General features: G+C 37.9%; 1 protein-coding gene across 9 annotated transcripts in view; it reads left to right on the top strand.

Moving 5' to 3' along the window:
- Positions 1-25,360, top strand: part of smurf2 (SMAD specific E3 ubiquitin protein ligase 2) — a 267,194-nt gene that overhangs the window by 171,399 nt on the left and 70,435 nt on the right. For all 9 annotated transcript variants that reach the window (XM_069929731.1, XM_069929730.1, XM_069929733.1 and 6 more), the window contains one exon: positions 22,802-23,003. In XM_069929731.1, coding sequence (XP_069785832.1) covers positions 22,802-23,003 — 202 coding nt within the window. The remainder of the gene's footprint in view (positions 1-22,801; positions 23,004-25,360) is intronic.

Here is a 25,360-nt window from a genome sequence, read left to right as displayed (position 1 = left end):
GATTCATTGATTCAGGTTTTCTTCATGATTCCATCAACTGGACTGTTTCCTTCAGAGAAGTCTTACTCTAACTGCCTGCAGATCCAGTTATTTACTGCCTGCAGATTCTTTCTGATGTCAGTCACATGAAGTTTCATTTTGAATAATAGCTTTATTGCGAGATTCCAGAGCGTCAGTGATATATTACATTGAAAAATGAATTACGCCATTGAATGGAGTACTAAAAGTTTGTTGCTAGCCATGGTCTTCTTAACATATCAAAACATAAAATGAAAAGATAAAATAAAAATGGAAGAAGAAAATATACTTTCTTTAGTTGTAAAAATCCCCACATTTTTTAAAAAAGGAATTTACAAATCTCAAAGATTAACCTTCCTTTCTAGAATATATTCAATATTTACAATCTCAATTAAACATAATATTTAATATCAATCTAAACCCCAGGCTGATACAAGGTTAATTAATAAATGATTCATGGGAATCAGGTGACGACAACCAGGAACCAGACAGCAGATCTCTGGAGTGTCTAAACATCTTAATTCTTTATATTATGATAATGATCCATGAATTGGCCCCATGTCCTGTGGAAATTAGGCTTTACACATTTAATAGTAAATCTGATTTTTTTCTAAAATTAAGTAAGATATGATGTCCTGTAACCAGCGAATAGGTGTAGGTGATGTGTGGTCTTTCCATTTCATCAAAATTTCCCAGAGAGGTAAAAGGTAAAATTCACTTTGAGATGATATCAATAAAATATCTCTTCCTGAGAAAAGCTAAATAGACCAATTAAAGGAGTTATGAATTCTGTTCACATTTTGAGAAAAATTCTAATATAAATGGAATATTATATTAGTAAAATGTTTAATTGTTAACCCTAATCATAACCATAGGGTGTGAGATAAGATTTGTATTTTATTGAGAAAAGAATTATAGTTTCGATTTACAATTCACAAATTATTTTTCTGTGCAACAGTTCATATCATTTTATTGGTTTATACCTTTTTATGTGTATGCTCTTTTTTAAAATCAATAAAAATATTTTAAAAAGAAAAGAAATTTGTTCCTGTCAGGATCCATAGTGAGGCGAGGCTCATCCTCTTGAGGAGAAAAGTCTAGTCTTGGCAGAAAATGGGAACTATTTGTATTCCATTTCTTGCAATCAGGATGAATTTGAAGGTTTTCTGTCTGAATTTTATAAGGAATTTAAAGATTTATTAATTCCTATCTTTATGGAAATGTTAGATCAGGCATCAACAACTCAAACATCTCCAGAATATAATGATTTCTAATTTTCGACTGCAATAATTACTCTGATTCCAAAAAAAAGATAGAGTTCCTATGAAGCCTTCATCTTATAGACCTATATCATTGTTAGATGTTGATTATGAGATTGTGGCTAAAATTTTGATGAATAGAATTATTAAATATCTGCCTAATTTAATAAATAAGGACCAGACAGCTTTTGTGCAATACTGTCAGCTGATAATGCAACTAGCTTAATTAGTATTATGCATTTAGCACAAAAAAGAGGAGATTTGAGTGTGGCAGTGACATTTGATAGATTGGAATGGAACTTTTTATTTAAAGTATTGGATAAATATGTGGGTTTTTTTTTTGAAGTGCATATTCCAGATTTTATTTGTATATTTTTTGAACCATGTAGAAATTGCAGCACTTTTTGTACACCGTCCTCTCATTTCAGGGAACCATAATGTGTAGGCATTTGGCTTCACAGGTGTTTGTGAATACTCAGGTATGTTTAATTGCTTCAATGGTGCAGGTATAAGAGAGCTAGGCTTGCTTCGAAGCTTTTTATCACTTTTGGAGTCTGTAGTTGCCATTTTTCTACATGAGGACCAGAGTTGTGCCAATGAAAGTGAAAGAAGCCATTATGAGGCTGAAAAAAACAAGAATAAAACAGTAATAGACAAGGATAACCAAAATCAACAGTTTGGAACACCACTGAGAAGAAAGAGTGAACTCAATAATCACAAAGAGATTGGAATTTCAAGGATAACTCCACTTCTTATGACAGAAGGATTCTCATCACAATGAAGAAAAATCCCCAAACACATGTCCAACAGATCAGAAATACTCTTCAACAGGCAGGTGCAGATATGTCAATGTCTACTGTCCTCAGAAGACTTCATGAACAGAAATACAGAGGCTACACTGCAAGATGCAAACCATGGCAAAAGTGGTCTGCTTTGGATCTTGGCCTGTTCTTTTCATCTCCACGTTTTGCTCTTGTCATCACTCTGATACGGGTTAATCTTGGTTTCATCTAATCACAGGACCCTTTTCCAGAATTCTGCAGGCTCTTTTAAATATTTCTCAGTAAACTGTAATCTGGCTATCCTTTCTGTAGCTTGGGATCTTGCAGTGTAGCCTCTGTACTTTTTTTTCCCATAACTTTATTTATTCATTCAACAAAGTTATTAAATACAATAAGAAAAATACATATTATGAACTATAAAAATAAATTATATATATAAAAGAAAGAGAAAAGAAAACTGAAATATAATTACTAAAATCTAATCAAGGTAAATCTAAATGTAAATATTCTAAATATAAAGGCCACTTATTAAAAAAAGAATAATTATCATGTAAAACATACATAATTTTTTCCATTACTAAACAAGTTTTCATCTCATTATGCCATCTATTAATATCAATCACAATAGCATTTTTCCATGTACTTGCTATACATTTTTATTGCAACAGATAAAGCTAAATACACAAAAGCAACCTGAAATTTATCTAATCCTAGATCTTTCTAAGGATTCAACTCACTCAACAAAATTATTATCGGATCCAGAGTTATTTTGATCTTATACAAATGTTCCAAAAACAAATGAATTGCTTTCCAAAAAGATTGTATATGTACACACAACCAAACAGCATGAAAAAATGTTCCAACCGAATTATCACACCTAAAACAAGAATCTGATTCACTAAAACCATATTTTTAAAAACTTTTCAGGTGTAAAATACAATTGATGTAAAAAATTGTAATTAACCATTGCATAACAAACATTTATCAATCTCGTAACACTATCATGACAAATATCTAACCAATCATCCTCAGAAAAGTAAAAAGTTAATATCCCTTTCCCATTTAATCTTAGATCTATTCCAACCCTTTTTTTTCTCCATACTTTCCTGTAATATTTGATACATCAATGAAATATATCCCTTCTTTGGTGCAATCACACCAAATTTAGTAAATTTAGGTAAAATCATATTTCTATCAAATATTTATTTTTACTAGAGATCAAAGTTGATAATAAACAAATAAGGAACTCTCATTAATACCAAAATTTTCCCTCATTTGATTGACCTTCTTTCAAACAATCCCGCAAGTTTTTTATACCTTTAAATTTCCAATGCAATAAACATTGATTATACATTGAAAAAGGAATTAGTTGGTTATTATATAATGATGTTAAAGTTAATAATTTACCCTTAGAACCTATCGTTCTATTTTTCCTCATCTATAACTTAATTAAATGTTTTAGTATAGGCACATTATATTGTTGTAATAAATTTAAATTCCATTGAAACAAAAATTGATGTATTTCAAATTCAGAAATATTCGCCATCTCAATTTTAGTCCAACTAGGGGGCCATTCCAAATCCATTAATAAACGAATAAATTTAAATTGAACTGCCTCATAATAATTTTGAAAATGTGGTAAACGTAATCCCCCTAATGCATATTTCCAGGTTAGCTTATTCAAAGCTACTCTCAGAAATTTACCCTTCCATAAAAATTCCCTAACCATTTTATTTAAATCTCGAAAAAAATTCTTAAGTAAACATGGGATTGACTGAAACAAATATTGTATACGTGGAAAGATATTCATTTTGATTGTATTTATTCTTCCAATTAAATTTATAGGAAGATCCTTCCACTTAATCAAATCAGCTTTGATCTTTTTTATTAATGGTACATAATTTAATTTATATAATGATTGATAATCAACATCCACATTTATACCCAAATATTTAATTCGATCAGTTCACTTCAAATTAATAATATTGATAAATTTGTGTTTGTACAGACTATAATAAACTGGATTAAGCATTATATAATGAACCTAAAGCTACAATAGTGACAAATGGACAGATATCTGTTCCATTTCAATTAACAAGATCTAGTAGACAAGGGTGTCTTTTTTCTCCAGCTTTATTTGTATTACCACTAGCAGAAGCAATTGGAAATGATTTCTAAATAAAAGGATTAAGGGTTGGTCAAGAAGAGTATAAAAAAAATTAGTTTATTTGCAAATGATGTACTGATTTATTTGACAGAACCCAAGAATTCTTTACGAAAATTACATCCAAAACTGGAAGAATATGAAAAAATTTCAGGGTAAATTTGGATAAAAGTGAAATCATGCCTCTTACGGAGGGGGAATTATAATCAATGTCATAAGGATACTCTATCCAAATGGTCAAACGATGTAATTAAATATTTAGGAATAAATATAGATAATATTTTTACAAATTGTATAAATTAAATTATCTACCTTTAAAAGGTCGAGGAGCATTTAAATAAATGGATGAACTTGCATATAATGTTAGTAGGTAGGGTTAGTTACATTGAGATGAATATTTTTCCAAGAGTACAATACCTTTTTCAAACCTTACCAATATCATTACCTCAACAAAATTTTAAGGATCTAAATAAATATGTAAGGAAATTTCTCTAGATAAGTAAGATGTCAAGAGTTTCTATAGAAAAATTAACATGCAAGGAAATTTCTCTGGAAAGGTAATATGTCGAGAGTTTCTGTAGAAAAATTAACATGGAAGTATGAATTGGGAGGATTACAGCTTTCTAATTTTAGGAATTATTATCAAGCAGCTCAAATGAGATTTCTTACTTTTTTTGAAGGAGCAAGAAAACTGGCATGGGTTAATACAGAAATTGGAAAAATAGAAGAGAGTGCAGCAGAAGAATTAATATATAAATGCATTCAAAATTAATGATTGGTGAAAAAGGAACACTTGTTGAAAAATTTAATGAATATTTGGAATAAAATAATTGATGAAATTGGAATTAAAGGAGGGGGTAAAACACTGTTATTTCAAAATTATATCTTTTTCAATGAATAATCAGTTTTTAAATATTTAGTCCTGTAAAGGGATCAAGAATATTGAAGATTGTTATGAACAGGATCAGTTGATGTCATTTCAACAATTAGGGATAAATTTGGGACATCTGGTAATACTCTTTTTGATATTTTCAATTGAGAGGATATTTGAGAAAAATTGGGTTCAACTATGACATTACCAGTGTGTAGTGAAGTAGAAAATCTCATTAGGAAGGGAAATATTAAAACATTTATCTCTATAATATATTCTTTATTACTAACAGGAATTCCTAAACTTGGTCTGTATAAATTTAAACAAGGATGGGAACTTGTTGCTCTAAGAGGGCCATGTGCTTTTGCAAGCAGAGAGAATTAAACGGATTTTCTCTGAGAGAGAGAGATACACACACACACACACACACACACACACACACACACACACACACACACACACACACACACACACACACACAGATCAGTTCTATAGTGTTACAGTCAGCAACAGCAGCTGGGACTGGAACAGGACAAGCTGCCAAGCTTGTGGGAAAACCCCTTTTGGAAGACAGGTTGTGAGTTCTTATTTCAGCTTGGTCAAAGCCCTTGTGGTTCATGCAAGAGGAGAAGACTGGCTGTCTAATGTTTCACTTGAAATAAGAGAAACAAAAAGGAACTCTGTGGTGACCTGAAAGAAAGAGGTTACCATCTGGAAAACCCTGAGGGGGAGAGTTTCGTCAGCAAGGTACTGAAGTGGCTGATGGAAGTAAATCAGTTGTGGATGTCCTGGAACAACAAATTTCTCTGAAAACCAACAAGAACCATTTAACTTTCAAGCACCAAAGCCTGGTGAACTTTATAAATGTTAAATTCTATGCACAGTATGAATTGCCTGCAATCAGTGAACTTGGAGGAATAAGAAGTGAGATTGGACTGTCAATCAGAGAACTTTTCTGAACTTACACACACATTACATACATGTGCGCTTAGAATTAGAAGGGGGTTAAGTTAGGTTAGTTAAGTCAATAGTGATAAGTTAAAGTGTGATTCTGTTTTCATGTTTAAAGATAACTAAAAGCAACTTTTGTTTAAGTAACCATATGTCTTGATGAATATCTATTGCTGCTGGGTTTTGGGGTCCTCTGGGCTCGTAACACTCTGTGGCTGCTCCTTACATATGGTCAGGCCCACATTATTTAGTTCCTTTGGAAACTTGTTTATCTGAATCAGAATTTATTGTCATAACCATGTCACCATGACATATGTGATGTCCAGAAATCGAATGCACAGTTCTAACTTTGGTTGTGATTTATTAAGTGGCAGAGATTCCCCACTACTTCGACTAAATATTAATATTTTCATGCACCTCTAAATCTGATTTGCTCTGTCCTTGATTGCAGAACACAGTTGCCTCATTCTTACCTGTTGTAGCCAAACAGATACTTTTTTATTTAAAAAACTCCTACTGCATACATTAAATTATCGTAGTGAAAGAGATGATTAAAAATAAAAGTTAATAAATATTTACAATTATAGTTTGCAAGAAAACAAAGTGGCATTTTAATAGTGCAAACAGGTCTTTCTGTCATGTCAAAGAAGAGATTAATGATGTTGGCTACCTTCTTGAGTCAGTGCCTCACGTAAATGTCTTCAATAGATGGGAGATCGAAGTCTGTGATGTCCTCTGTGTCCTGGGCACTGAATTACAAAATCCAGGCCATGATGCAACCAGACAGTATACTTTCCACCTCACACCTGCAGAAGTTAATAGAATATTTGACAACATGAAAATTCTAAAAATACTTATAAAGTAGATGCAATCTTCTTCAAGATTGGCTCAATGTGCTAGCTGCAGGAGAGGTTTTCCAAGATATGAACTCTTAGAAACTTGAAGGTACTGACCTTCTCCATCTTCATTCCATCAATGTGGATGGATGCATGGTCCATTGACCTCCCCTTCCAAAAATCCACAAAAAGCTCCTTGGTCTCAGTGATGTTTAGTAAGATTATTGTTTTGGCACCACACACCCAGATTCTCAACCTACATTCTGGTCTCAGTGATGTTTAGTAAGATTATTGTTTTGGCATCACACACCCAGATTCTCAATCTACATTCTGTATTGTGGCTCATCGTTTCTTGCTATTCGCCCAACAATAGTGGGAGGTATCATCGGTCAATTTATAGATTGCGTTGGTGTAAACTTGGTTATGCAATTTTGGGTGTCGAGGGAACAGAGCAGGAAACTTAGTCTTAAGGTGCCTGTTGTAATGGTCAGTGTAGATGAGATTTTGCACTGAAGACCCATTTGCAGTGGAATGAAGAGAGTCCCAGTTCCTGTAGTTTGGTCATGAATTTTGCTGGTATGATGGTGTTAAATGCTGGGATGAAGTTATGAACAATAACTTGGCATCGATGTTCCTGGGGTCAATTTTTTTTTATCTGTGGGGTTCTTTTTTCAATTATTTTCAAAATTTATAGATCAATTATTTTTGCTCTTAAAAAATGTTTTTTTTTTAACTGTGAGCTTTGAAATTAGTAATTGATTCCTGGCTTTGATTGTGATTGTCAGATAATAGGTTGGGGTTAGAAATTAGTTACTGGTTTTTTCTTCTGCTTTTTTATCGACAACATGGATCACGTGTATCTTGTTTACTGTTGTTTACTATCTGTAATTTTAATTTGCTTTTACCTGAACTTTATATCATGTATATCTATGTATTTGATATTATTATTTTCTCAAAACCAAGAAAAAAATTGAAAAAGAAAGATGTTCCTGTGGTTCAGTTGATGTAACACAGAGTGGAAGTCCAGCAAAATGGCATCTGCCATTGATTTGTTGTAACGATAGGTGAATTGAAATGGGTTTGGGTCCATGTCCTTCCTGAGACAGAAATTGATTTGCTCCATTACTAACGTCTTAAAGCACTTCACCATGTGCGACTGCCTGAGACTGAGAAGCCAAGACAACTATAAATTGAATTTCTTTCATATCCAAAAGATTTTTAACTCAAAGTTCCTTCATGCAATTCTTTGTCCCATATAAAATGTTTCACATTTTCCAGACTGGATTTCATGATCTGTCTTTCTACATAAATACCAGATGTATGCAAAACTTCCTGTCACTTATTATGTTTTGGTATATTGTTTGAATCTTATAATTCCAGCTAGGTTAAGATGATTCTAAGAATTATCTTCAACAAAGAGAGATTAACTTTAAAATTTATAATGACCATTTCTTTTCCTGAATGTTGAAATGTTAGCTGCAGTAAAAGATTCAAATATTGATTTTAAGCCATGACTAAAAGGGAGTTTGAAAGAAGTGTTTAAGTATCTTTTTCTGTATCTTAATTAGTTGTCATTCATTAACTTTGTTTTGATCTGTCCATTTCCTGTGTCAGATGCTATTTTAATAAACTGTCACATCTGTAAGCATATATCTGACCTTGCTAAAAAATGGAGTTAGCACTGTTTTCTTAGATTTATTCAAATTTGTAATGTTGGGGTGAACGATCTTGATTCATAATTTCTGTCTGATATCGGTCACAGATAAGTACCACACAAAAGCAGGCCCTTGGTTCATGGTGTCAATGCTGGCTATCAACTACCTCTTTATACAAACCTACATTAATCCAATGTATTTTTAATATTTTATGCTTTACTCCTTAAGGAAAAGGAAACCTTTCCCCAACTAATCAAGTTTCATCTCTGTTTTATCTGAATTACAAGGCGCTGTATGAATAGCTCATTCACTATTCTCAACTTCTGGGGTCAATGTGTGTTTAGATTTCAGGATGGTTTTATTAGTTGGCTCCACAGTGGTGTCTGCCATGTAAGTCATGAATGAGATGAGACTTCCTGTTGACATTTGTGAAGGGAGGGACATGTAGCAAGAATGAAGGTCTTTTATTTGTATTGGAGTCTCCAGTCCCGTGCAAGCTTCCTCTTTCACATCATGCACACGCAAGCAGGAACAGTACTCAGATTTGGCAGATATAATTTATCAAAAGGAACATTGATCTTTGCCCTGGGATGTCTCTGTATCAGTGACCATAACAACCTTAATTTTTAGCCCTTAAATATAACTGTGGCAATTAACGTGACTTTAATTTGTTATATTGAATTGCTGACAGGATCATGCTCTTGCTGTATAGTTAGCATTTTTAAAATATTTTGTCCATCATTTTTCTAAAAATATTCCCTGTTTGCTTTTTGAAACCAGGTGAATTATTTTTTTTTAAAATCCGTTCCAACTTACTTCACTTTGAGTTAACCATCACATTTATAGATTATACACTTTTTCACTTGGATCACAAGAATGAACTTTTTCCCTTAAATTCTTTTCCATGCATTTAATCTCAAATTTAGATAGATTTTTCATGGAGTTTGTTAATGTTAATTAAGTCTATTCATAGCACTTAATGTTTAGTGAGACTTTGCTGAGATTTGGGTTCATGTTTGTAGTATCAGCATTATTCTACTAGTAAAATACCTCATATTGAAATGGCTTTTGTAGATAGTGGTGGTAGCATGGAGGCATGTTTCATTTGTTTGTGCTGTTGATGCTTAATTTTGTTATTCAAAAAAGTTTCTTTCAAAAAAGAAACTTGTGTATTAACATTCTATGCACGATACGGCTATTCTGTCAAAGATATTGGAGGTCCTAATTGAGTTGACTGGTTTCTGGAAACAAACTGTCTGAGCTTGAACAAAGGGAAATTGAACCACTCAGATCCCTTAGCCATATCCCTTCTCCTATCTGCAGCAACTGGTAGAGATTTAAAAACCTAGAGCATTCTGCCCAAGTAATGTATGCTGACAATTATGCTTCATGAGAGTATTCTCCCAACTAACTTTTTCACAAGTAGGAAATATTTACTTAACATTCACCTAGAAAGGATGACTTTCTTAGTAAAATAGATAACTTGCTCCCAGTATGGGCTTTCATGTGAACAAAGTTACATGAGTTTATTGTCCTGTTTATGTTCAATGTCCAGATACACCACAGTTCTTGCTGCAGCCAAACAGATATGTAAGATACACCAATAATAAAGCCTTATATTGGAGGGGGTAAAAAGTCCACGTCAGCTGCAGGCTCGTTTGTGGCTGACAAGTCCGATGCGGGACAGGCAGACACGGTTGCAGCGGCTGCAGGGGAAAATTGGTTGGTTGGGGTTGGGTGTTGGGTTTTTCCTCCTTTGCCTTTTGTCAGTGAGGTGGGCTCTGCGGTCTTCTTCAAAGGAGGTTGCTGCCCGCCAAACTGTGAGGCGCCAAGATGCACGGTTTGAGGCGAGATCAGCCCACTGGCGGTGGTCCCTCCATAAATCTTCGTCCGCGAAGCCAAGCCAAAGAAAGAAGAAAGGCTTATATTACCACAAATGACCACAAGACTGAAAAAGATAAAAAGTATAAAAGATAGATGTGGACATTTACATTTAGTGCAAGAAAGAAAAAAATAACATTTTAGTCATGCAAACAGATCTTTTGGTGGTCCCAAGTATTTTATGTAAAAAACACAAAATGCTGGAGAAACTCAGCTGGTAACAGTGTCCTTTATGTAGCAATGGTAAAAATGCATAACCACTGTTTCAGGCTTGAGCATTTCATTAAGGTCTGGAAGAATGTCAGCAGGCATCCAAACAAAAGAGTGGGAGGGAAGGGGTGGGGAGGCAGGAAGTGATCAGTGGAAAGGGGAGGGAGGAGACAGCAGCGATCGGAGGAGGGGGGACGGCTGGGTGAGTGGAGAGAGGGAGGAGAACAGGAAAAACTGGAAAGGAAGAAGGGAAAAAGAACAGGTTAGCAGAAACCAAGAAGTTGATGTTAATGCCATTTGGCTGGAGAGTGCCCAGGTGGAAAATAAGGTATTGTTCCTCCAATCTGCAGGCAGTCTGGGTGGGATAGTGAGTATGGGAGTCTGACTCAGAATTGAAATGGTTGGCTACTAGGAGGTCTCTTACTGTAGCAGAGGTACTCAGCAAAGCCATCTCCCAATTTTCAACCGGTCTCTCCGTTGTAGAGAAGGCCACAAAGGGAGCACCAGATGCAGTAAATCAGTCCTGTGAATATGCAAGTGAAGTGTTGCTTCACTTGAAAGACTTGTTTAGGGTCAATGAAGTGATCTCCAACTTCCCGAGTAGTTTATGGTTAGGATAGTACAAGGAGGATGAAGGACCCAACAGCTGTTGGATTAAAATCTGTTTTAGAACCTGGAGGTGCTAGACTTCAGGTTTCTGTACCCTCTGCCTGAAGAGAGCAGTGTCAACGAGGTTGTGACCAGGGTAGTTTGGGAATATTTTATGAAGTTGGCAGCCTTCTTGATGCATGACCTCACATGGATGCTTTCAGTGGAAGGGAGGTCAGTGCCTGTGATGGACTTGACTAGGACAAAAAAAATCAAGGGTTAACACTGTCACCTGCATGGAATTGTACTATAGGGTTGCTGCCTTAGAGCAGTTTTTTTTTAAAAAGAATGCTATAGAATACAATTTTACCGTAAATTTCAGTGAATTCTTCAAGCAAAGCAAAAAGTTAACGATGAAGTCAGGCATTAGACTTGGCCATGTAAGTCTAATGAAAGAACTTCAGGGTTGTCTGGCAGATGGTTAATGGCAAAGTCTGAGGTTTTAAAAAGGCAGACATTAAAATTACATCTGTGGTTTTTAAATGGACCAATGAGATGTATCAATATTTGGAAACAATTTGTGTAACGTTTAGATCTCTATAAGCATTGCTTCCTTTTATGTGCAAGTAAAAGGAAACAACTTAAGCATATAATTTTGTGGTCATTGCCTCACATTCTCGTAAGCATTTATCTAATTAATCTGTAATTATATATGAACTATTGGGGCAGGGAAAAGCTTTTTAAAGTGATGGCTTCAAACAAAAGAAATGAATGCAGGAAATGTTTTTTTTTAGTTTACTGACAGAATTTGAGGTTCCGAATACACGGAGGTTAGAGCACTGGTCTTGTAAACCAGAGGTCGTGAGTTTGTTCCTCACAGGGGCCTCATTTCTCTGAGGGGAACTGGAAAAAGTGGCGACTCTTTGTCTTCCTTATGGTGGACAAAGTTAAAGAATTTCATGCATGTTACATTCTAAATATAGTATTACGTGACAATAATGGAACCTTTGCCTTTTTAGGATATAGATGTCACCTGTAATGCCAACATTTGTCACTTATCCCAGATTTCACTGGTACACCATTGTGTTCATTGATGATAAATCTCATAGATATGGGAGTAACTGTCCAGGCAAGTAACTGCATTGTACTTTGCTGTGTTCAGTAACCATGTGCGTCAATGGTAGAAGGACTGAATGAGATTCCAATCTAGTGGGCTGTTTTGTTCTGGATGCTATTAAAGTTTTTGTGCTGTTTGAGCTCCACTCATCAAGCAATGTGGAGTAATCCATCACCTTCATGACATGTTATTTGTAGATTGTGGTAAGGTTTACTAGTAAATATTACATCCTTCTGCTTTTATAGTTCTGACAGAGCATTAGACAATTTTTATTTTTAAAAAAACACAATAATGTAGGAGGAATTCAGCAGGTCACGCAATGTCCATAGAATCAGGATCAGAATTTATTGTCACAAAATTCATTGTTTTGTGGCAGCTTAAACCACCTTACAAAAACTAAATAAAATAGTGCACTAAAAATCAAAGTAAGGCAGTTGTCTTTGGTTTATTGATCATTCAGGAATCTGATGGCATTGGGGAAGAAGCTGTCCTTGTGACACTGAGTGTTTGTCTTCAGGCTCCAATACCTTTTTTCCAATGGTGGCAGAGTGAAGAGGGTATGGCCTGGGTGATATGGTGGGGGGGAGGTCCTTGAGGATAGAGGCCTTAAATTTGAGGAGATAAATACGAGAGGTCATAGTTTTAAGCTGAAGGGAGAGAAAGGTTTAGGGGGAATATTATGGGAAAGTTCTTCACTCAGAGAGTGGAGGGAGTTTAGAATTAGCTGCCATCTGATGAGGTGATTGAGGGCTCGATCATGTGGTTTAAGAATAAATTGGATAGGTACATGGAGGGAGAGGCCTGGAGGGTTATGGAATAGAAGCAGGTCAGTGGGACTAGGGTCTTGATGGTTGGCACAGACTAGAAGGGCCAAATGGTCTGTTTTCTGTGCTGTCGCATTCTCGATGATGCTATGTCCTCAATTGAATGGTCTGGTTCCCATGATGTCGCAGGCTGAGTTAACAGCCCTCTGGAGTTTTTTCTTGTCTTGAACATTGCCACCTTCAATGTTTTGGGCCTGACTTTTCTGACTGGCTCCTGAAGAAAAAGGCTTGGGGAGGAAGAAAGGGCTTGGGGGAGGAGTACAGTCTAATAGGCAAAAGGTGATAATTGGACATTGATAGGAGGATATAATTTTTATGTTGAGAGATTACATAATGGCCAACATTTTCAACCTTAGAACCATAAAACATCATGGCACAGAAAACATTCTTTAGCCCCTCTAGTCTGTGCTGAACTATTCTGCTTCGTCCCACTGACCTGCACCCAGTCCATATCCCTCCATACCCATCCATGTACCTATCCAAATTTTTCTTAAATGTTAAAATTGAGCCTGCAGTTATCACTTCAGCTGACAACTCATTTCATACTCCCACATTCTGTGTGAAGAAATTCCCTTGAAACTATTCCCTTTTAGGACACCATTAGTGATTCTACATGAATGTGAACTGTTCCTGACAACTTTGTGTCTCAATTTCTCCTTATTCTAATGACTATCAAACTGCAATCATGTTTCTTTAGTAGATGTACTGAGCTGAAGTTTTTTGTATCCATGAGCATTAAGTTACATGCCAAAGCCTGCACTTTGGTGTTGTTCCCTCTACCGTTAGTGATTGTGGCCTTGTTTTCTGCTACCTTTTGAACTAAATTACATTGCTTATTGTGGAACTTCCATTGTATGGTGCTGATAAAACGAAACCAAAGGAGTATCTGCTGAGTTTGACACTGCAGTTGATGTTCAAAAAAAGCATGTCTTATTGCATGGAAGGCTATATCTCCATACGGTTAATACTCTTGAAATTACAAGTTCTGCAGATTGTTTTAAATATATTTTATCATGTTCAAACTATCATGAATATTGACTTGAAAAAAACTTAAAATTTATTTAGTTGCCCATTGGGTTTTCCAGTAAGGACCTCAACTTGACTAGTGCTCAATGGTTCTTAATGGTGGTACCATCAGGGAAAATTGAGTCTTTATTTTCTTGGCATGACATGAAGATTTGTTTCCCTGGCTGAGGAGGCTACAACAATTGGGGGGCGGGGGTGTATTCACCGTATCAAAATAAGGGGTAGTTAGAATCCCTACACTTCAGTTAAAGAATGATTCTTTGAAATTCTTTTCCCTGTTGGATTAAAGAGAAATGGTTTTTGAATTCAAAACTGCATTTGGTAGATATCTGGCCATGATAGAAATTGGGGGATTTAGAGATATTGTAGGAAAATATCATCCATGATTTTGTGGAACAGTGGAGCAGGTTTTAATGGCGCACATGGCTTCTCCTATTCTGTATTCAGAGCAAATTTTGCAGTTCATTGTGGAATGAGGTCAACTTGAGTACATCAAGAATGGGTCAGTAAGTTTGCGGATGATATGAAGGTTGGAGGAGTTGTGGATATTGTTGAAGCATGTTACAACCGGATGCAGAATTGGGCGGGAAAAGTGGCAAATAGAGTTCAATCCAGATAAATGTGAGATGATGCATTTTGGAAGGTCAAAATTGAAGATGGAGTTCCTGATTAATGGTAGGTTACTTAACAGAGTAGAAGAACAGAGGGAATTTGATCTACCTATTCCAACTCTACTTTCTGCCAATTAGCCCACGCTAGTATGTTTCCTGTCCAGGGGACCCCAAACAGTTTGGACCTTCGACCCCTTAATAGAATCCTTGGTACCTAATCGACTCCTAGGCTTTTCAAAAGTTTCATTCAACCCCCCTCCAACCCTTGTGTTTGTCAACCCTTTTTCGACCCCCTGACATTTCTCAACCTCATAGATTGTCCCTTCAACCCCCAGAGGTTGACCTCTTTGGAGACCCCTATGTTATACGATGGGCTGTTAACTTGTTATGTAATAGAACATGATTACAAAGTGCTTTAAAAGTAGTAATGTATTCTTTTGTGCTGAATAAATATCATGCTGTAAAGATTGATGAAAGGTGCTGGTCAGACTTGTGTTGTGACAGTATGACCACAATTATTAACACTCGATGCAGGCTGGTGCAGTATAATTTTCTACACCAGTTGTACTATTCTGCAGAAATAGAACAAAGCTAAGGCAGAAATTTCAGATCAATGTTTTAGATGCGGAATAGAGAAGGGAACCTGATCATGCTCCAACGTGATGCCCTTTTGGTTAGAGCTAGGCCAAGTCCTAGAAAAAAAAATCAAAGGTAAACAATTTCCAAAGGTCCCAGAGTTGTTCTTGTTGTGAAATATCATGGACATAAGTTTTATGATGAAGCTGTCCAAATTTGAAATCTAATTTGAGTTGATTGCTTTGGCAGTGGCCAGGAAGTGCACAGCGGTTACTTGGAAGTTGGACTCTCTAGGCATTGTGTGGTTGAGTATGGAAATGCACAGCTGTGTTCCACTGGAGAAAATTAACTATAACTTAAGGAGAAAATATGACACCTTCCTTAAAATTTGGCAACCGTATCTTGAGTTATATAGGTGCAAAGATATCATGTGGTTCCTTTTGCTTCATCACTCTGTCCATTCCTGTCTACTCGGCCTCCTTGGTGGGGGGGAATCCATTCATCCATCTTAATTAGGTTGAGTCACGAAAATTTGAAGACCTAGAGGTTGGCGGCAGGGTCTTGACAAACCCTATGATTTCTGTCTTTTCGTTGAGTTTGTTCTTACGTTTTAATTAAAATTTTTATATGTATTTGTTTTATTTTTTGGTCCTTGTGAACCTAATATGTGGAAGGTAAAGGGACTCTAAAATGCTACAGGAATAGGGGGAAAAGACTAATTTATTGTTGCTGTCTCTCTTTTCAGGGTAATTGTCTATTTAATTTTTGTCTCTGGTTATATTTGGGATAAGGGAGGGGGGCAAGGGGGGCAGGAATCGGAAAATGTGTGTTTTTATAATTGTGGATTATTATGGATTGTCCACACTGTTTGAAAAATTATAAATAAAATATTTTTAAAAATGGATTAATACTAAAAGTATTTCGATGATTTTTATTGTGGAATAGTAGACTGGAGACACAGGAGAAACTGCAGATGCTGTAATCTGGAGCACAAAACAATCAGCTGGAGGAACTCAGTGGGTCAAATGGTATCAGTGGGAGATGAAGAATGATCATTGTTTAGGGTGGAACTTCTCATCATAACTCTGTGATATGAGGTTCACCACATGCACAGACAATGTAAACTGCTTCATGTCCTTGGAAAAACCACATTGAAAAATTATTTGATTCCTTTTGAGACTTCTTTTATTGTCATTAATTAATTCCAAAAAATGTAATGCACATTTTAACTTGTCTGTCATATGGCAAACTAAGAGATGTCATTAGAGCATTGCCCGGTGCCCATAACAATAAGAGAAAGCGAAGCAAAAGAGAGTCCCTTCAGAGTCACTGAGTGGATTCGCCTCCAGTGCTTCTGCAGCTGCACAGACTTCGGGCGCCTGCCTACATTTTGCTCATACGTTGATGAAGGGCTCAATCCCAGAACAGTGGTTACGTATCTTTATCATTGCTGTCAAGTATACTGTTTGACCTGCTGAAATTCTCTTGCATTGTGTCTTTACAAGTAGATGAGAACATGGTAAATGCATTTCATGAAACATTTTTTCCCAAATTTTGAGGGATTGGGTAACATTCATGTTCAAAGAGACCTCAAACACTTTGTATAAAAGTAACTGAAAGCTGAAATGTAGGTGCAGCAAATGCTTATGAAGGCAAGTAGTGTCAGCCCCAAAACAAAGATTTGATTGAAGATGTCTTGTTGCAATTATATTTGACCTTGGTGAGATGGCACCTGGAATATAATGCATGGTGTTAGCCTTTTCCAAAAGAGCATACACTGTGTACTTACTATTGAGGAAGCACAAGAGGGTTCCAAGACTGGTTGAAAGGATACGAGGTTTACCATAAGAGGAGAGATTGAGCAGAGCCAGCTGATGATCTTTTCAAATGAGGAGGAGTTTCTTCTTCCAGAAGCTTATGAATCATTGAAGTTCTGGAACCCAGGAGGCTGTGGACACTAAATAATTTGCTGCGTTCAAAGCCAAGGTACATATTATTATACTCGAGAGAAATTGAAGGGCTATTGGCAGGAATGTGAAGTTCATGCCATACATCAGATCGACCATGATCTTCAGAATGCTGGAGTAGACTTGAGGTCCTGTATGGGCTGCTCCCTGGTTCTTGTGGACTTTGGTAATGTACATAGTCACAAGGTGTGATTGTATGTTTGCATGGCTCGATCTGATTTTCATTATGATTTTACTCTGAGCAAGATTTGTATGACTGTCAATGAAGCTCTGGCTCATTCATAGTCTAGTCTTTCACCAAGATGAAGGTAGTCTGTGGCCAGTAGCACGAGAACTTTTGTCCAAAAATAATAAATCTTGCTAATGTAAAAACTAATGGTGGAAAGAAAAAGTTATTTTGAGTTTTGTCTGAAGGAAAGAACAAACTGTGCAGAGAATAACCAGAGCAAGTACTTTGTAAACAACATTTTACTTACAAGTTTGCATTTTGTATTTTCTACCTTTTGATCTCTTTAGACAAGTTGGAATACCTTACAAATTCTATGAAGAGGCTTCAGATGAATTGGTGTGAATTTTTTTTTAAAAAGGCCAGTGCCCTGATTTGTGTTGTCAAGCAGGTGCACTCCTTTTGGTGGATGTCAGCCTTTTGGTGGATGAGGCAAATATAAAGAATGCAAGTAGTACAGAAATTGCTATACAAATCTGAATTTAAAATTGAACCGTGGTTTTAAACTATTCTTGGATACTTGGTTGCTTTTACCTCAAGTTTTTCGTTGTGTTAGAAAGCATTGCCTCACTAAATTAGAAATTGTGAAATGTTCAGCAGCTTTGTTGAAACTGGAATTAGTTCATCGTCTAAAACTCGGGTATCTATTGTTTCAAAAATCAACTTCCAGCACAGACAAAATGCAAAACCTCCTTTAAGAATGACAATCCCAACAATGAAACTAGTTTTGGAAGTGTCTTCCAGAATAACTAGGCAATTTTAAATAGTGACTCAAAAGTTTATTTTCCTTCAGATTGCTTCTATTTAAAATGCAGTGGTAAAACAATGAATCAAAAGTGACCTGAAAGGCCATCTGTTTATTAGCTGTCATGATTTTGTAACAATTGCCAAAGATTTTTCTGGTTTTATTGCCAACGGATAGCCTTGAAAAAATTCCCTCATTCCTGTGGTCAGCCAGCCAGGGACGCTGTTCCAGCCAGGTTGCTAATACAAACAGTGTTTTGTCAGCAATAGACTCTTTTCAATCAGTTCTTTGGAACATGATGTGATACAGAGCATAGATCAAAGGTGTAAGAATTGGCATGCTTTTTTTATTTAGAAATGGTACTCTTAAATCTTGGATATTCTTTTTGGTCTTGACAATTGGTGGAAGCAAGAATCAGGAGTCAAGAATTACTATTGCATTCAGAATGACCCTGTTTAGTCTATTTTTTTCTCATGCAGCTGCTGTATTAATGAGATTATGGGTCAGACTGAAGAGAGGTTCTGATTTGGCAGAAACTTTACTTTTTGTTTCTGTCTCTGTTCTCTTGTTCTCTGCTGTAAAATACAGCACTTACCAATCAGCACTTTTTAGTATGACCCCACAAATATTTAAATCAAATGATTCTTAATGATACCTGTTTGATTACCCATGCCATCTCTCTTAAGATTGTGGATTTCAGCTTGGGAGAGAAATAGTGGGAAAATTATCTTTCTGTCATCAGATGGGGGAAAAAATTGCTGATCCCAATACCTTTTACAAACTAAGTACCCAAGAGCAAATGAGGTCGTTTTGAAATCAAGTCACTGTTGGAGGAAAGTTTCTATCTTTCCATCCAACTTTTCCCCAGTATCTTTTTCCTATCCACCATGTACAATCACACAAGAAACAGGAGCCACATTTTCCTTTTATTAAAATATATGACCATTATGATAAGGCTTATGAGCCTGCTCTCTGAGGTTTTTCTTGTCTAGAAATAATGGTTCAAATTTATTTATCACCAAGTTGTACAAGTGCAACCCAATGAAACAGCATTCTCTGGTCCTTGGTATAAAACACTACAAGCATGCATGCAGACATAACTCACATACAGAGAAATGACACATCTTTGGCTTGGCTTCGCGGACGAAGATTTATGGAGGGGGTAAAAAGTCCACGTCAGCTGCAGGCTCGTTTGTGGCTGACAAGTCCGATGCGGGACAGGCAGACACAGTTGCAGCGGTTGCAAGGGAATTAAATATTATTGTTAAATAAATAGACTCACAGAGGGTTTTATGAGCAGTTCATCAGTTGTTCAGTCTCGATCCCCTTGAGCAGAAGCTATTTCTCAACCTGGTGGCTCTAACTGATGCTCCTATATCTCTTTCCCAACTGGAATAGCTGGAAGATGCTGCATGCTAGGTGTTCTCACTGGTTTTGAGAGCCTCCTTTAGTTTGTTTTTTATTGGGTTTTGGAGGCAAAGAGATAGAATTTATCTGAATCTGCACGTGTTGATGGTACTAGAGTAGGACCGTAACTCAGTCTTTCTTAGGATGTACCAAATCAAGTTCAAGTTCATTTTATTATCACCCAGTTGTTCAACCCAATGAAACAACGTTCTCCAGACCTTGATACAAAAACATGCAAACAGACATAACACACATAGAGATAAACGATATATACGCAGTACATACATACTTACAAAGTGGCAAAGCAGCAGGTATGGATGGAATCCCGCCCCCAGAGGTCTGGAAGGCAGGCGGCAAAACTCTGCATGCCAAACTGCATGAGTTTTTCAAGCTTTGTTGGGACCAAGGAAAACTGCCTCAGGATCTTCGTGATGCCACCATCATCACCCTGTACAAAAACAAAGGCGAGAAATCAGACTGCTCAAACTACAGGGGAATCACGCTGCTCTCCATTGCAGGCAAAATCTTCGCTAGGATTCTACTAAATAGAATAATACCTAGTGTCGCCGAGAATATTCTCCCAGAATCACAGTGCGGCTTTCGCGCAAACAGAGGAACCACTGACATGGTCTTTGCCCTCAGACAGCTCCAAGAAAAGTGCAGAGAACAAAACAAAGGACTCTACATCACCTTTGTTGACCTCACCAAAGCCTTCGACACCGTGAGCAGGAAAGGGCTTTGGCAAATACTAGAGCGCATCGGATGTCCCCCAAAGTTCCTCAACATGATTATCCAACTGCACGAAAACCAACAAGGTCGGGTCAGATACAGCAATGAGCTCTCTGAACCCTTCTCCATTAACAATGGCGTGAAGCAAGGCTGTGTTCTCGCACCAACCCTCTTTTCAATCTTCTTCAGCATGATGCTGAACCAAGCCATGAAAGACCCCAACAATGAAGACGCTGTTTACATCCGGTACCGCACGGATGGCAGTCTCTTCAATCTGAGGCGCCTGCAAGCTCACACCAAGACACAAGAGAAACTTGTCCGTGAACTACTCTTTGCAGACGATGCCGCTTTAGTTGCCCATTCAGAGCCAGCTCTTCAGCGCTTGACGTCCTGCTTTGCGGAAACTGCCAAAATGTTTGGCCTGGAAGTCAGCCTGAAGAAAACTGAGGTCCTCCATCAGCCAGCTCCCCACCATGACTACCAGCCCCCCCACATCTCCATCGGGCACACAAAACTCAAAACGGTCCACCAGTTTACCTATCTCGGCTGCACCATTTCATCAGATGCAAGGATCGACAATGAGATAGACAACAGACTCGCCAAGGCAAATAGCGCCTTTGGAAGACTACACAAAAGAGTCTGGAAAAACAACCAACTGAAAAACCTCACAAAGATAAGCGTATACAGAGCCGTTGTCATACCCACACTCCTGTTCGGCTCCGAATCATGGGTCCTCTACCGGCATCACCTACGGCTCCTAGAACGCTTCCACCAGCGTTGTCTCCGCTCCATCCTCAACATCCATTGGAGTGCTTTCATCCCTAACGTCGAAGTACTCGAGATGGCAGAGGTCGACAGCATCGAGTCCACGCTGCTGAAGATCCAGCTGCGCTGGGTGGGTCACGTCTCCAGAATGGAGGACCATCGCCTTCCCAAGATCGTGTTATATGGCGAGCTCTCCACTGGCCACCGTGACAGAGGTGCACCAAAGAAGAGGTACAAGGACTGCCTAAAGAAATCTCTTGGTGCCTGCCACATTGACCACCGCCAGTGGGCTGATATCGCCTCAAACCGTGCATCTTGGCGCCTCACAGTTTGGCGGGCAGCAACCTCCTTTGAAGAAGACTGCAGAGCCCACCTCACTGACAAAAGGCAAAGGAGGAAAAACCCAACACCCAACCCCAACCAACCAATTTTCCCCTGCAGCCGCTGCAACCATGTCTGCCTGTCCCGCATCGGACTTGTCAGCCACAAACGAGCCTGCAGCTGACGTGGACTTTTACCCCCTCCATAAATCTTCGTCCGCGAAGCCAAGCCAAAGAAGAAGAAGAAGAAAAGACATACTTACAAACATGTATATAAAAATAAATATTGTCAAATAAATAGTAGAGTCTTGGATAGTTTGTAAGAGCAGTTCATCAGTCATTCGACAGCCTCACTGCCCTTGGAAGATGCTGTTTCTAGGCTTGGTAGTTCTGTATCTTTTCTGATGGGAGTAGGTGAAAGATGCTGTGTGTATGGGGTGGAGGGGATCTTCTTCAAAAATGATGCTGGTAGATTACATTGATGGGTGGGGGTGGAGATCCCAGCGATCCTCCCTGCCGCTCTTGTGTTCCAGTGGATTGACCTCTGATCTGATGCTCTACAGCAACTGTACCACACTGTGATGCTATCTGAGAGGATGGTGGCTGGTTGCTTTGCCTGATTCAGTCTTAGGAAGTGCAGTCACTATTGCGCTTTCCTGACAAGAGAGAAGATGTGTATCCAAGATAGGTCACTACTGAAGTGGACTCTGAGCGTTTGGTGCTCTTTACTCTCTTCACTCCTGAGCTATTAATATGTAGTGGAGAATGGTCAACTACATATTGGTCCTCCTGAAGTCCACTATCATCTCTTTTGTCTTGTCCATGTTGAGATTCCTGTTGTTACTCTTGCACCATTTCACAAGATTTTCCACCTCTTTGTAGTGTGACTCATTGATGAGGCAACTGCTGTTGTGCAATCTGCAAACTTGATGACATTATTGGAGCTGAATCTGGCATTGCAGTCTTAATTAGGCCAGTAATATGAACAGGGGTGGCTAAGCACATAGCTGAGGTGCTCCAGTGCTGCTGTCCTGGATATACCATGGTCTTTCCGTTAGAAAGCCAGGATCCAGATACAGTGAGGGGTTGTTGAGTCCCAGCAAGGACAGCATCTCCACCAGCTTTTGGGGAATGATTGTATTAAATGCCGAGCTGAAGTCGATGATCATCAGCCTGGCCTATGTTGCCAGAGTACTATTTAAATTAATTTTAGTGTTTTTGTCATTTGTAATTGTTTTATTTCTCGTCATCAAGCTTCTATTTTTATACTCAGTCGCCAGAATCATCTGAAAGAACAGCAGCAACCCCCTCCAGCACCCCCGATTCTCCTGCCTGATGATGCTGAATGCCTTACTGTGCCGAGGTATAAGCGAGACTTGGTCCAAAAGCTCAAGATCCTGAGACAAGAGCTGTCACAGCAGCAACCCCAGGCTGGTCATTGTCGCATTGAAGTTTCGAGAGAGGAGATATTTGAGGTAGAGAGTCTCCTTTATCCTCTTTCAAATTCAGAAGCATAATAACTAATGATAAATAATTTTAAGCCATTGTATGATTTTATTTCTGTGAAGATGTTTTAGGGAATCCAGTATCATTTCTAATTGCAGCAAAATAAATGATACTGTTTCCAAATGTTGACTCTTGCCAGTCAGCCTGCACAGTCGTGTAATAAGAATTTGTATCCAGACAAATGCTCTACAGGTGGTCTATATAGATAAAGAATCCTGCAAATTGATATTCTGGCAAACTCTATTTTAGATGCTGACAGTCTGCTGCTTTAGATTTTCTTAGAACATTACAGCACAGAAACCAGCCCTTTTGGCCCTTCTGATCTGTGCTGAATCATTTTTTTTTGCCTATCCCACTAACCTTCATCCAGTCCATAGCCCTCCATATCTCTCCCATACATGTATCTGTCCAAATTCTTCTTAAATGTTAAAATTGAGCCTGCATTCTCCACTTCAGCTTGTTCCACACTTCCACCACTCTCTTGTGTGAAGAAGTTCCCCCTAAACTTTTTTCCTTTCACCCTTAACCCATGTTCTCTGGTTTGTATTTTACCTACCTTAGTGAAAAAAGCCTTTCCACATTTACTTTGTCTAATCCCCCTCATAATTTTAAATACCTCTATCATATCTTCCCTTGTTCTTAAACGGTTCAGGGAATAAAATCCTAACTTATTTAACCTTTCCCTGTAACTTAGTTCCTGATTTCCAGGCAACACCCTAGTAAATCTTCTCTGCAGTCTTTCAATAATATTGATATATTTCCTGTAGTTAAGTGACCAAAACTAAACACAATACCCCAAATTTGGCCTCACCAAAGTCTTATACAACTTTACCATAGCATCTCAACTCCTATAATCAATACTTAGATTTATGAAGGTCAATATGCCAAAAGCTCTCTTTACAGCCCTATCCACCTGTGATCCCACTTTCAGGGAATTATGTATCTATTCCCAAATCCCTTTGTTCTTCTGCACGTCTCACTGCCCTACCATTTACAGGTGTGTCCTTTCTTGGTTTATCCTTCCAAAATGCAACACTTTACACTAGTCTGGATTAAATTCCATCTGTAATTTTTCAGCCCATTTTTCCTGCTAGTCCAGATCCCTCTGCAAGCTTTGAAAACCTTATTTGCTGTCCACAATGCCTTCAATTTTAGTGTCATCTGCAAACTTGCTGAGCCAATTTACCACATTATTATTCAGATCATTGGTATACTGTAGATGACCAAACGACAATGATCCTAGTATCAATCCCTGAGGCACACGGCTCGTTACTGGCCTCCAGAGAGAGAAGCAATCATCCACAACTACTCTCTGGCTTCCTCTATCCAGCCATTGTCAAATCCAGTTCACTACTTCACCACTATGAATACCTAGTGTCTGAACCACCCTGGCTAACCTCCCATGTGGGGCCTTGTCAAGGGCCTTACTAAACTCCTTATAGACAACATCCACAACCTTTCCTTATTCAACTTTCCTGGTAACCTCTCAAAAAATTATGAGTGGTTAAACACAACCTACCATGCATAAAACCATGTTGACTACCCCGAATCAGTTTCTGGCTATCCAAATAATTGTGCTACATCCAATCTCTTAGCTTCCAATAATTTACCTACTACTGACATCATGCTCACCAGCCTTTAATTTCCAGGGTTACCTTTGGAGCCATTTTTAAGCAACGGACAATTTGTGCTACCCTCCACTCCTCTGGCACCACACCCATGGCTCAGGACAGAGCCCCTGCAATTTCTATACTAGCCTCCTTCAAGGTCTGATGGAATAGCTTGTCAGGCCATTTTTCCAGCTGGTTCAGATCTTCCTCCTCTTTAATCCGTATAGGTTCTATGACCTCTCTGCTTGTTTTCCATACTTCTTACAATTCTGTGCCTGTTTCCTAGGTGAATACTGATGTGAAAAAATATAAGATTTTCCCCATCTCTTTTGGCTCCATACAAAGCCAACCACTCTGATCTTTAAGGGGACTAATTTTGTCCCTTACTATCATTTTTCTCTTAATATTGTCTGCCAAAGCAACCTCATGTCTTGGTCTTCCTGATTTCTTGAGGTTTTTCTTACATTTTTTTATACCCACCAAAGCACCTCATTTGCTCCATGTTGCCTATACGTTATATAGCTCTCTCTTATTCCAAACTACATCCACAATATCCCTCAAAAAACAAGGTTCCCTATGCCTGCTAACATTACCTTTAATCCTGACAGGAACATACAAACTCTGTACTCTCAAAATTTCACCTTCGATGGTCCTCCACTTACCTCACACATCCTTGCCCAAAAAAAACCCCATCCCAATCCACACATTCTAGATCC

Source organism: Narcine bancroftii, chromosome 3 (assembly GCF_036971445.1).
Source record: "Narcine bancroftii isolate sNarBan1 chromosome 3, sNarBan1.hap1, whole genome shotgun sequence".
Taxonomy (NCBI): Eukaryota; Metazoa; Chordata; class Chondrichthyes; order Torpediniformes; family Narcinidae; genus Narcine; species Narcine bancroftii.
Note: the sequence above shows the minus strand (reverse complement) of the source record. Positions and strands in the feature narration are given on the sequence as shown.